This window comes from Zalophus californianus, chromosome 4 (genome assembly GCF_009762305.2).
Source record: "Zalophus californianus isolate mZalCal1 chromosome 4, mZalCal1.pri.v2, whole genome shotgun sequence".
NCBI classification, from domain to species: domain Eukaryota; kingdom Metazoa; phylum Chordata; class Mammalia; order Carnivora; family Otariidae; genus Zalophus; species Zalophus californianus.
The window spans coordinates 30,472,207-30,485,090 of NC_045598.1; the positions used below are offsets into that span (position 1 = coordinate 30,472,207).

The window sequence follows — 12,884 nt, forward strand, 5'->3', positions numbered from 1 at the left end:
CAGTGATGAACATGGATATACAGTATTATAATTTTAAGAATGCTTTATGTATATCTGCATCTCAGAGTATGTGTCTGAAGTTGGTGAGGACATTCCCCAGTATTACTGGCCCATTTCCCTTTGTAATCTCAGGAATACTGCTCCAAGATTATTAGTGGTGTATGGTCCGTGGCCCTGGACCAGAATAGAATTAAATGACCACAGGGGGATTAAACTATGGCGTTTTTCACAACATTAATAATGTTTTGGCTAGTTGAGTTATTAGTCCTAGTCAAAGAAGAGCATTGCATGTATCGGTGGTCAGCTAAAGCTGTTCCCCAAGGTATTTTTAATCTTAAATACTAGTCATTTGGTATTATCCTTCCCTTGTAGGATTGATATACATCACACTTTTATGATATCTTGAGGCTGATGCTTCTCTATTCTCTATGGCTTTTTGCATTAAAAACTAAGCAAGCAGAAACCAACCAACCAACCACGAGTCATTGGCTAAAAGACCTAAGTAGTGCCATAACTCTCTGTAATTACTTGTCCATAGGAGGATGTATTGAAATATGAAACCACATGTTTCCTTGATAGTTCCCTGTACAAATGGCTTGTTTTCTCTCTCTTTTTTTTTTTCCTGCTCCTCCTTTGTTAAATCATAAATCTCCCAAGAATGATCAGTCATTGTGTGATGTAGAGGGTCTGATTGCTGCCTTTAGATTAAATCTTTGGCTTGCAATTATCTAGATGTTTCAGAAAGAACAGGTGGATCCCCTTCAAATGAAGCTACAGCAGGTGAATGGACTCGGCCAGGGGTTGATTCAGAGTGCCGGAAAAAACTGTGACGTGCAGGGTTTGGAACATGACATGGAAGAGATCAATGCTCGATGGAACACACTGAACAAAAAGGTGAGTGGCCAGGGGGTACCTAGTGCCCTGGGGATGGAGGGCTTAGAAAAGGCACATCTCAACCTGAGGTTTCCCTGCAACCTGAATGCAAACACAAATTTAACATTTGTAATCTGGAGTTACGGGGGTGGGGGGTCAGTTGTCATTTAAAAAGCTCTCTCCTTTCTCATAACGAGCCTCTGTATCTGTGATACAGGTCGCACAAAGGATTGCACAACTGCAGGAAGCTTTGTTGCATTGTGGGAAGTTTCAAGATGCCTTGGAGCCGTTGCTCAGCTGGTTGGCAGACACTGAGGAGCTCATAGCCAATCAGAAACCTCCATCTGCCGAGTATAAAGTGGTGAAAGCACAGATCCAAGAACAGAAGGTGAGTGAGAATGTTGGGTTGATGAACTGGAACAGCCGTGGAGAGTGGCAGACAACACATGTGCTTGAGTTCAGGAGCATATTCCAGAGTTTTAGGAGAATCCTGCCCTACTTTGTGTGATCATGAAAAGAAAGGTGGAAGCTGATTTGCCTCATCTTACTTGAACCGACCAGCTTCTTGTGGCACATGCTGGACCGAACAGTTGCATGCGTTTGTGTGTCCTGCTTCAGTGTTTCACTCATAGCTTTGTCTTGTTTTTGGCATTTTTAAGGTCAGCAATATTCTAAATAACACAGTATATCATGTATAAGGTTCTGTCTATATTTTTTTGTTGGTTTAATTTCCATTTTAGTGCATTTTTCTTCGGTTCAAGATAAGTTCCCTGTTAGTCCCATAATGACCATCCCTCCTCCATTTAAAAACCGAAGTAAGTGTATGAGAAGTTTATGTGGTGGTAGCAACTATGCTGCATCTCATGTTTTTGCCTCAGGATGGAAAAAAAGCCACCATTATTTGATTCAGTTTAGGATTTGGTAGGGTGGGGCTTGGGGATCTTTTGTTTGTATTTTCTTCCTTATTTCAGATTTTAAAGTGACCTTGTGTTACCACTTTTCATTCTCCTTAAACATTCTGGGCACTAGTTACTCCAGCGGCTCCTTGATGATCGAAAGGCCACAGTAGATATGCTTCAAGCAGAAGGAGGCAGAATAGCCCAGTCAGCCGAGCTGGCTGATCGAGAGAAAATCACTGGACAGTTGGAGGGTCTTGAAAGTAGATGGACTGGACTACTCAGCAAGGCAGCAGCCAGGTAAGGCCAAAGGGGTTTTGAGGAATGGTTCAGAGAATGTTTGTTTTGTCCAGTTTTTGACTTGCTATCCTTGAGGTGCTCTGTAAGGTCCTGGATGAGTCCTAGAGTGTTCTGGAAGGTGTATAATGAAGGGGAATAAGTTTTTGGAGATGATCCTCATAATCATAGTCACTCTCAGGAAGTAAGCCTCAGCTACTCCGTGAATTTCTGAGAACTGGAAAGCTCATCACTCTGTGTTGTTGTTCTGCTGAGATATAATCATGGTTCCAAACCGACAGACACTGACGCCTGCAATCCAGCCAAGTTATTTTCTGAGTTTTTGAGACAGATTTTTTTTCCCCCTTCATATTTATAAATAATACTTTTGATACTTGGAATTGAAATTTATCATATTTCTTTTCTGATAGCTTATCCCAATATTAGATGTTTTTGCATCTAGGAGCTAGTCTGATTCCGTTATATGGACATTCAAGAGATGCATGAACAGTCTTTAGTAAGTGGCCAGAAGATAGGCAGCATACTTTTCTCCTCTGAGGAAGTGCTGTCTCCTTCCATAGCTATATACCCCAACATCACTTAAGCTTATTAATATGTCGCCTGAATGTCTTTTAGCTTATATTGTCCCCGGTTTTAAAAATAAACACTAGCTAGTTAGAAATCCGTATGAGAGTAGTGTAAGTGATCATTGAGGATTCTTTCAGTTTTCTGGGTAGCCAGTGGCAGTTGTCAGCTAACTAGCTCTTTGGTCTCATTTCCACTGGCCCACAGTGTGCTTATTTCTTATCTGAGTTGCAGAATATTGTCGACCATATTAGTGGGAGAAACAAAAATGAAAGAATTCAACCTGATTTTTTTAATTACGCTTATTTTTATTTCCAGATTGCCCTGCTTTTATCTTCTCTTTGTCCATTTCCATTAATAGTACCATTAATCTTCCAGTTACCAGGCTCCAACCCTTAACCCCATTTTTACTCTTTCCCCCACTCCTTTGTGTCCCACATCTATTAGGGTGCTAAATTCTGTCAATTTTACTTCTATAGTGTCTTCTCTATTCATCCATTTCTCTAATTCCCAGTCACCTACCTCAGTTCCTGACTTGAGCTAGTCCACTTGAGGTAGCTCGCCTGAGGTAGTTCCCTAACTAACTCATCACTAGTCAATCATCACTCGGCTTCCCCTTTGCCTTGCTCAGAAATTTAATGACTTCTTGTTGCCTATGAGATAAAAATCTAAACTCTTTAACCCAACATTGGAAGCCCTCAGCTGTTTGGCCCTAATCTATATTTCTTAGTCTCTGCTCTCCTCACTACTTATATTATAGGTGAAGTACACCATATTCTTCAGCATCTTGTCACTTCCTAATTCTGTGTCTTTACTGATGGTGTTGCATCTTCCATGAAATACCTGTTTATCTTCTCCTTTTCAATGAAGCTTTTCTTTGTTCCCCAAGCATGGAATGCCTTCATCTTCCTCTTAACTGCTGTAATTCTTTATTTGTACCTTGTATCATTATTTTATGTACTTAATCTCCTACACCCATAAGCTCATTGAAGTCCTGATTTATTTCTAAAGTATCTTTCTATGACTCTTTCCTTGTATCCTACCCACTTGCATCCTCCTTATCTAACACAGTTTCTGGGTCAATATTTTAAAGAGAAATACCAAGAGCAACTGCATTTGTTAGAGGTATACTAAAGACTTTTATTTAGATTCTTTAATATTGGATTTTTGATACCTCTCAATTATGTTAGCTCTTTGCTACCCCAAATCCTATTTCATTGAGTTCTTTAAACTTTCAGATTCCAAACTCCAGAGAGGAGTCAGAAAGACATAAAAATCAGGGATAATTTTTTTTATGACATACTAGTTTATTAATAATAATTATGTGCAATAGTTATATTGAAGATGTATTTTGGAGACTGGCATAAACAAACTATTCTATACTTCACATTGACATTTAAAAACAACATTTAGAGGGGCACTTGGCTGGTTCAGTCAGTAGAGTATATGGCCCTTGATCTTGGGGTTGTGAGTTTGAGCCCCACGTTGAGGGTAAAGTTTACTTAAAAAATAAAGATAACAGCTTCATATTCTTCAACATTTAAAAATAATAATAAAAAAAGGGCACCTGTGTGGCTCGATCCACTGAACATCCGACTCTTGGTTTCAGCTCAGGTCATGATCTCAGGGTTGTGGGATCAAGCCCCACATCGGGCTCTGTGCTCAGCAGGGAGTCTGCTTGGGATTCTCTCTCTCTTCCTCCCCCTCTGCCCCTCTGCCCCTCTGCTCACTTGTGCACGCACACTCTCTCTCTCTCAATAAAATCTTAAAAAAAACCAAGCATTTTATTTAAAAATTTTTAAATTAAAAAAATTAACAGTATTTAGAAATACATTTTTGTTTACATTTAAACATAGATTTTTCCAGATCATTAAAATGGTAAGTCTTTATATTTAAATCATTTCTTCTTAAAATAAATTTGGGGGTGCCTGGGTGGCTCAGAGCTGTGGAAGGTTCTCTGGTCTCAGGACTTGCTGGTCCAGAGAAGTTTCCACCAGAGCAGAGGCCCAAGAGTCACAGACACCAAGCCCAGAGAACAGATTTTCCTGAGGGTGCGTAAAACTTCAGGAATTTGACTGGAGGACTGGAATTTGGGAATAGTATTCTGAAAGCCTGCAAAGTCTTAATTAAATAAATTTGGGGGTGCCTGGGTGGCTCAGTCAGTTAAGTGTCTGACTCTTTTTTATTTTATTTTATTTTTTTTAAAGATTTTGTTTATTTATTTGGCAGAGAGATAGAACAAGTAGGCAGAGAGGCAGGCAGAGGGAGAAGGAGAAGCAGGCTCCCCGCCGAGCAGGGAGCCTGATGCGGGGCTTGATCCCAGGACCCTGGGATTATGACCTGAGCCGAAGGCAGCTGCTTAACCAACTGAGCCACCCAGGCGCCCCAAGTGTCTGACTCTTGATTTCAGCTCTGGTCATGATCTCAGGGCCCTGGGATCAAGCCCCACATCAGGCTCTGTGCTTAGCATGGATTCTGCTTGTCCCTCTACCTCTACTCCCCTCACCAGCACCTCGTGCATGCGCTTGCTCGCGCTCTCTCTCGCTCTCAAATAAATTTGTCCAGGGTACACAGCATAGGACCTGGCACATGTCCTGTTCAGTAAAGGTTTGTTGGACTAAAGTACATCATGTACTTCCAGGCCTTTTCAAATGGTATAGCATTTAGTCTGTTCTTAATGATTCAAAGACATAATTATGGCCTCTTATTATTAATCTGTATGCTAATCCAGTTCTGTAGTTGTTTTTCTTTGACTTTCCTATCAGGCTTCCTCTCCCCTTTGTAATTTTTTTTTTTTTTTTTAAATCTACAGGATACTTGAAATCTAAGCTTATTTAGTATAGATGTTATATTAAGTAAGATTTAAGATTCCAAGTGAGCTGTGAAGTCTGTAGTTCTTTTGACTGCCATGTGTGTTGGCAAATTCAGCTACTCGGAGGTCATTTTTTTTGCCTTAGATCTGGATTCAAAGTTGTGTTCTGGTGCTTGAAATCACTGGAACCAGGGAGATGGTAGAGGAGTTCTAGTCAGTAGTCTGCCTTTGCTCCTCACATGCTTGCTTCTCTTAACTCACAGGTGAAGGTAGCAGTGACAGGGAGAGAGAAATGAAAACTGATGATTTTTTTTTTTTTTTTTTACTCCTTTAAACTTTATTTTGGTCTCATGTTTAGATGATGCATGTGCTACATCCCATAGGAGAAAGAGCATTAGAAGGTCTGATTTGAATCCCCATTGCACTGCTACCACTCACTGGGTGAATTGGACAGATCTTTCTTTAAGCTTTCAGGGTCAGCTTTCTCTTCTGTAATGGTGGGATTATTCTGCCTACCTTTACACAGTTGGTGACAGAATCAAAATAAGGCAATGCTTATGGAAAGCCTTTAAAACCACAAAGTACTATGTATATGTGTTCTGTTTACTATTGATACTTAAAATGTACCTGGTCAAGATTGGTCTTTCACTGAATATAGTACTATTATCAATCTTAACGTGAATTTTCGCCTGAGCAGTTTGTTCTGTGTACTTGTGTAGGCAAAAACAGCTGGAAGATATCCTGGTTCTGGCCAAACAATTCCATGAGACAGCTGAGCCTATTTCTGACTTCTTGTCTGTCACAGAGAAAAAGCTCGCCAATTCAGAACCTGTTGGTACTCAGACTGCCAAAATACAGCAGCAGATCATCCGGCACAAGGTAGGGAGAGGCTGTGGCGAATGAAAACACAGCACTGCAGTCAGAAAGCCTAGGAATTACCTGCCTGTAGCAGTCTAAAAGATATGTTTGGCTGATGGGGGAGGGTAGGGAGGGATTTTTTAAAGTTTAATTTGAGATATAGTCAAATTATCCATGGGAATAGTCCCATCCTTGGACTAAAAATAGCAATAGACTGATAGGCTACCATCAGGAAAAAACAGCTTTTGTTCTCACTTTTTATATTATTTTTGCCTTTCAGTAGGTGAACTTTTTATATTATTTAATTTATTATATCATTTGTTATTCATTGTTTCGTGTTTACTTTTCATTTATTCTGTTTCTGTTATTCATTTTTTCCATCTGGATTTCCAGGCTCTGGAGGAAGAAATAGAAAGCCATGCAACAGATGTGCACCAGGCAGTCAAAATTGGGCAGTCCCTCTCCTCCCTGACATGCTCTGTAGAGCAGGGCGTGCTGTCAGAAAAGCTAGACTCCTTGCAGGCCCGATACAGTGAGATTCAAGACCGGGGCTGTCGGAAAGCAGCCCTGCTTGAACAAGCACTGTGTAACGCTAGACTGTTCGGGGAGGATGAGGTGGAGGTGCTCAACTGGCTGGCTGAGGTTGAGGACAAGCTCAGTTCAGTGTTCGTAAAGGATTACAGACAGGATGTCCTGCAGAAACAGCATGCTGACCATCTGGTATTCACGTTTTCCATTTTTATTGGTCATGTTATGAAGTTATTTTGTAATTTTGATTCATGTTTCTCTTCATTTCTTTTCTCTTTTGAATTCCAAACATTTCAGCTTAATTTTATACATAAGCACGTAGTTATAGACTTGTTGCTAAGGACTAATCTGTTCTTAGATGAGTCCATGGAAATACTTGTACTTAAACTGAATCAGTAACTCTAGAAGGTGATCTAGAGTACAGTCAAGGCCATCTCATCTCCAACTCAGGTTTTACATCATTAGGTCAGGTATCACTCAGTTTCCATCTGAGCAGTTTTATCAAAGAGAATATAAAACCAGAATACCTAAATATTGCCCAGGGTTTGACCATATAGCTATAACTTCTGAAATGTTTCTAGAATTCATATGCTCAAATTCCAGGAATTGTCATCTTAAAGAAAAAATTGTTCTTTTCATCTGATTTTAATGAAATTTCTTTAGGGATATTAAAAATAGGCCAAGAGTTGTTTTGTAGTAGTAGTTGTTGTTTTAAATAACCTAAGATTCTTCTGCTTCATTGACTTCAAATATTGAGAATTTTTAAGCAGGATCCTGATTGAAGTCAACCTGTTCTTGCTGACTTTCTTCTCTTTAACTTTCTGTCTGAGTCTTGGTTTTGGACATAGTAGACATTTTTGCTGAATTCTGCTTCCTCCTTTCTTAGGCTCAGGTTTGGTACCAGTAGATTGGTAAAACTGATTTAATCCTTCTTATCCAGTACAGGGGAGAACTTTCCTATAAATATCAGATTTAATTATTTCTGAGTACTTAATGGTGTAACCAAAGAGATAAGGAAGGAATCAAATATCTGATGTGTAAACTAACCTGGTATTTGTCCCTTTACTTTAAACTTACCCTCTTAAAGGTCTCACCTTTCTTTCCCTTTGTTGTGCCATAGTTTTAAGATTAATGCTATTCTTTCATTTCAGGCTTTAAATGAAGAAATCATTAATAGAAAGAAGAATGTAGATCAAGCTATTAAAAATGGTCAGGCTCTTCTAAAACAAACCACAGGTACTTTAAAGTGCATCTCTTAGCACGTCTGCAGTTAACTCAATCCCATCTCCCAGGAAATAAGCACCCTGTACTAGCCACTTCACTTTGCATATAGGAGAAGCTTAGTATTCACTGATTGTATTACCATGTGCTCCTGGAGACTGGCAGCCTGGGGTCCTATTTCCTGCTAAATCTTTTGAAAACTAAAAGACCTTGTTGTCTCATATTTGGTTGTAGATGATGGCTCCCCCTGCCCTCTAGTATGTCCAAGGCCAGCAATCATGGAACAATGCTGGGAACATTTAGAAACACCTGCAGTTGAATTCAGATCTTAATAATCTCAGAAGTAGCTTCTTTTATCAATTAGAAGGTTTTTTTCCCACTTCCCTTAGTGTGGGTTGGTAGGTGAAATTGCTACCACAGGGAGAGAGCGTCTATAAAATTCAAGCTCTAAATTGAAGAAGGGATTAAAGAGACTTCCTCATCCCCAGAAGGAGACTCCCTCATTTCCTCTTAAATACAAATAATTGTACGCCGTCCCCCACAGGTGAAGAGGTATTGCTTATCCAAGAGAAACTGGATGGAATCAAGACTCGCTATGCAGACATCACGGTCACTAGCTCCAAGGCTCTCAGAACTTTAGAGCAAGCCCGGCAGCTGGCCACCAAGTTCCAGTCTACTTATGAGGAACTGACCGGGTGGCTAAGGGAGGTGGAAGAGGAGCTGGCAGCTAGTGGAGGACAGTCTCCCACAGGGGAGCAGATACCCCAGTTTCAACAGAGACAGAAGGTGAGCTGTCTTTTCACATACAGTAAAGGGAAAAAAGATTTTTCCTCTTAAAATCCTTAAGTTCGGATTTTTAAGTTTCATCACCAACTCTCTCTACCTTAAATCTAAACCAAAAAGTTCTGCCTCATCTGTTTCTTGTTTGCTCATGGACAGTAAGATTTGACATAAAGGCAGACTTATGTAAGACCACGTGATGGGGCGCCTGGGTGGCTCAGTCGTTGTGCGTCTGCCTTCGGCTCAGGTCATGATCCTGGGGTCCTGGAATCGAGCCCCGCATCAGGCTCTCTGCTCTGCGGGAAGCCTGCTTCTCCCTCTCCCACTCCCCCTGCTTGTGTTCCCTCTCTCGCTGTGTCTCTCTCTCTGTCAAATAAATAACTAAAATCTTTAAAAAAAAAAAAAAAGACCACTTGCTATGGTCTGAAGGGGGTGGGGGAAAGACTGAATTACAGATCCCTGGAAAGTTTGCTTCACATGCTAACATTTTAAAAATTTACTTATGTAACTCATTCTCTAGAGAGTGCTTCATGATTATATTTGATTTTCCTGCAGGATCTAGTGCAGTTTTAGATGTGCAGAAATACTTTGTAGGTACTTATTGAGTTAAATCCCTGTGGTTAAAAAATTATTTTATCATTTCTATTGAAGTAAGGAGAAAAAAAGAGACAGTCTTTGTTTTACCCAGAGACAGTCTGGCCCAAGAAGTGTTGCAGACAGTTCTAAGCAGCAGCTAAGCCTAAAAGTCAGGCTGTGGAATGATTGAAAAATCTGAGACAAGGAAAAAAATAAGCGGAGGAAGGAGGTCAGAGCCCTGCTGGGATGTGTGGTAGAGATAGCACTTTCCACCCAGCACAGCTGCTAATGTGCTTAATTTAGCAAGGAATGGCCTGAAAATTTTTTTTCCCTCCTTAGGAATTAAAGAAGGAGGTCATGGAGCACAGGCTGGTGTTGGACACAGTGAATGAAGTGAGCCGTGCTCTCTTAGAACTGGTGCCCTGGAGAGCCAGAGAAGGGCTGGATAAACTTGTATCTGATGCCAATGAACAATACAAGTTGGTCAATGACACTGTGGGACAAAGGGTGGATGAAATTGATGCTGCTATTCAGAGATCACAACAGGTAATGTGTTTATAAACATTAGAGGCACCTCTGCATTAATATTTTGGGCAGCAGGGATGTATGTATAAAGTACAAAACTGTGACCCACATAAATACAGGCTTAGGAATAGGAATAAGGAGACTAAGTGAAATCTGATGCAACAAATTATTTCAGTGATGGGATGTGATTGGGTAAAGGTATGTGAGGATGGATCTCAGTTTGACTGAAAATATTTGACTGTTTTTGAGAAGAAAGGAATTTGTTGTAGAGTCTATGTGAGCGTTCTTCTCAGCTACTGCACCATTAAGAGGCAGATTCTGATAGAAGTAGAAAAAATCTAGGACCAGAAGGTCCAAATGCATCCCAATCTTAGTTTGACATAATCAACTGTTTTAGCATTAGCTGGGGGAAGAGGGGAGGGAACCAAGAACTATAATTACTATCAAATATGCTAACCAAAATAGCAGAGCCATCCAAAATAGAACCTTCCCAGTAAACACAGGTGTCATATTTCCCTCAATCTTTTTCCTTCCTGCTTTCTGGAAAAAGTCATTTGCTTTCCTTTGTAGCTGAATATGCACCTATTAATGTGTCATGGTGCAAAGTAAATATAACATGACTTCTTGGGTTCATAATGATGAGCAAAATCTTTGTGAACCACGTAGAAGTTTACTCTGACTTCAGGTGCATCCCCAACGTGTCTTTATTGATATCCCTAACTTGGCCAGATATTTCAATATGAAATTTATAATGCTTGGGAGGAGCTTATTTTCCTCTTTAAAAAGATATTAGTGTAGGTTGGCAAAGTTGAAGAAGAAGAGGGAAAATTGGGGGACCCTCATAAGAGAGCTTATTTTCCTCTTTAAAAAGATACTAGTGTGGGTTGGCAAAGTTGAAGAAGAGGAAAAATTGGGGGACCCTCATTAAACATAGAAGATGTTCTTTGTTTTTGTTTGTTTCTGCATGACCCTTTAAAAGTTGGGTGTTTTGGGTTCTTATGCTTCTTCAGCTGACCAAGTACTTCCTAGTTAACTTGACTCAACTGTCTGCTGCCATATTTAACTATATATTTAAACATACAACTGAAGCTACTCTTCAGTGTATAGGTAGGAAAAAGAACTGACAGAAAAAGAACAGTCTCATAAAAGCATTGTGATTAGAAGTATATTTTTAAGAGTGTCAATTTCCATTGTTCTTTCTAGCCGTAGGACCACTAACTGGGTTTTGTAGCTTCTTTCTAAAGAAGTTGAAATAGGATCAGCTCATATTTGTTGAACTATAATCCTTTCCAAATTGTCTGCATCTTGATTTATGATTTTATGAAATTGTCCCCACTTTTGGCTTTACTTCGTAGATTATAAACCATATTAGTGAAAATCCAGGCCTTTCTGTGTTGAAGAAATTATAATTCTAAGGAGGTGGACCTTTGTTACATGTAATTTGTTCGTTTTCTTTTAATACGTCTGTTAGTATGAGCAAGCTGCTGATGCAGAACTAGCTTGGGTTGCTGAAACCAAACGAAAACTGATGGCCCTGGGTCCAATTCGCCTGGAACAAGACCAGACCACAGCTCAGCTGCAGGTACAGAAGGTAAGTGTAACAGACGTATCCACTATGCCCTGAGCGAGTAGAATCTTCACCGGCTTAGAGTGACAAGAGAGTTTCTATCGCAAGTGGAATAATGCAATTTCATGATGATGGATAGAGTTTAAAAATACTTGTTAAGATGAGGAAGGGATTCTTTGCTTTGTGAACAGGGAGCAGGAGGCCCATTAATTCAGGAAAGAATAGTTAGCAGTTTTTTGGATGATTTTTAGGAGAGATGATACTTTTGTAAGCTACTAAGAGATGAGTACTGAAGCTAGATGGATAGGCAAAGAGTCAGCCTTCATAGAACAGTTTTGATGTGGCTTTATCAGAGCAAGGAGTTTTTCATAGATTGTGTCTAACATTTTGGTAACACAGGCTTGGGGTCCTTTTACTTCATGACCTAACTCTAGTTCACTTTCAAAGGCTTTCTCCATTGACATCATTCGACACAAAGATTCAATGGACGAACTCTTCAGTCATCGTGGTGAAATCTTTGGCACATGTGGGGAGGAGCAAAAAGCTGTATTACAGGTGAATTGCATTTATTTATTCACCATGTTGTTCTTGTCTTGACCATGATGAGTCAGTACAATTGTGAAATGATAAAGAAGGTTTTTTCCTTTCTATTACTAGTAATGGTATTAAAGTGCAGCTTGATGTTCTGGGGGGGTTCACACCCCTAACCCCATGTGCATAAACAGTCCTACTGTATGATGGGAAATAACATTGCAAATTCATGTTCTTTATAACAGAGGAATTGCTTCTTCAGTCTGTAAGGATCTTTGAGTTACCTTTCAAAGTATCTATGATCGATTTTTCAGAACCATATGCAGATATTCTTTCTTCAGGTCCTTCTAAATGATCAGACCAGTTTTGTTTAGGAGAGGCCAGTTTTGTTTGTTTTTGTAAAGGTTGCGGTTAACCACTGTTTCCTCAGAAATACTCATAAATCGAGCTACTCACTTTAAACGTATGAAGCAAAGTGTCAGGTTTATGGAGACATTTTTGTCAGAGGAAAAGAGCCAAGTGGAACTTGATGGGTCTCTGCCCATCACAGGCCCTGAGATATTCTTTGAACTGACCCGCTGTAATAATCTGTGTCTGAAGTTGTGTGTCTTCACTAAAGGTTAATGCTGTGTTGTGCTTGCTCTGTTTGACTGTCTTTGAAACTACTTTCATGTGTTAAAAAGTCTAGAAACAATATATATATGTGATAGGAAAAAATAGAAAATTCAGATAAGTATATGGAAAATATAAATCATTTGTAATTTTGCTCAATTAATCCATTTCTGAGCATTAAAAACTAAAGAAATTCTTTGGTTTTTAATGTATATACACCTTCATTTTTCCTTAAAAGAAGGGT

The 12,884-nt window shown here is 39.6% G+C and overlaps 1 protein-coding gene across 35 annotated transcripts in view; it reads left to right on the forward strand.

Moving 5' to 3' along the window:
• MACF1 (microtubule actin crosslinking factor 1) overlaps positions 1-12,884 on the forward strand; it is a 340,905-nt gene that overhangs the window by 286,601 nt on the left and 41,420 nt on the right. For 28 of the 35 annotated variants that reach the window (XM_027622580.2, XM_027622734.2, XM_027621977.2 and 25 more), the window contains 10 exons: positions 733-894; positions 1,091-1,261; positions 1,903-2,069; positions 6,162-6,321; positions 6,694-7,020; positions 7,980-8,064; positions 8,594-8,835; positions 9,745-9,951; positions 11,402-11,521; positions 11,945-12,052. In XM_027622580.2, coding sequence (XP_027478381.1) covers positions 733-894; positions 1,091-1,261; positions 1,903-2,069; positions 6,162-6,321; positions 6,694-7,020; positions 7,980-8,064; positions 8,594-8,835; positions 9,745-9,951; positions 11,402-11,521; positions 11,945-12,052 — 1,749 coding nt within the window. The remainder of the gene's footprint in view (positions 1-732; positions 895-1,090; positions 1,262-1,902; positions 2,070-6,161; positions 6,322-6,693; positions 7,021-7,979; positions 8,065-8,593; positions 8,836-9,744; positions 9,952-11,401; positions 11,522-11,944; positions 12,053-12,884) is intronic. The other 7 variants (XM_027623351.2, XM_035726948.1, XM_035726950.1 and 4 more) reach the window with 1 other exon arrangement.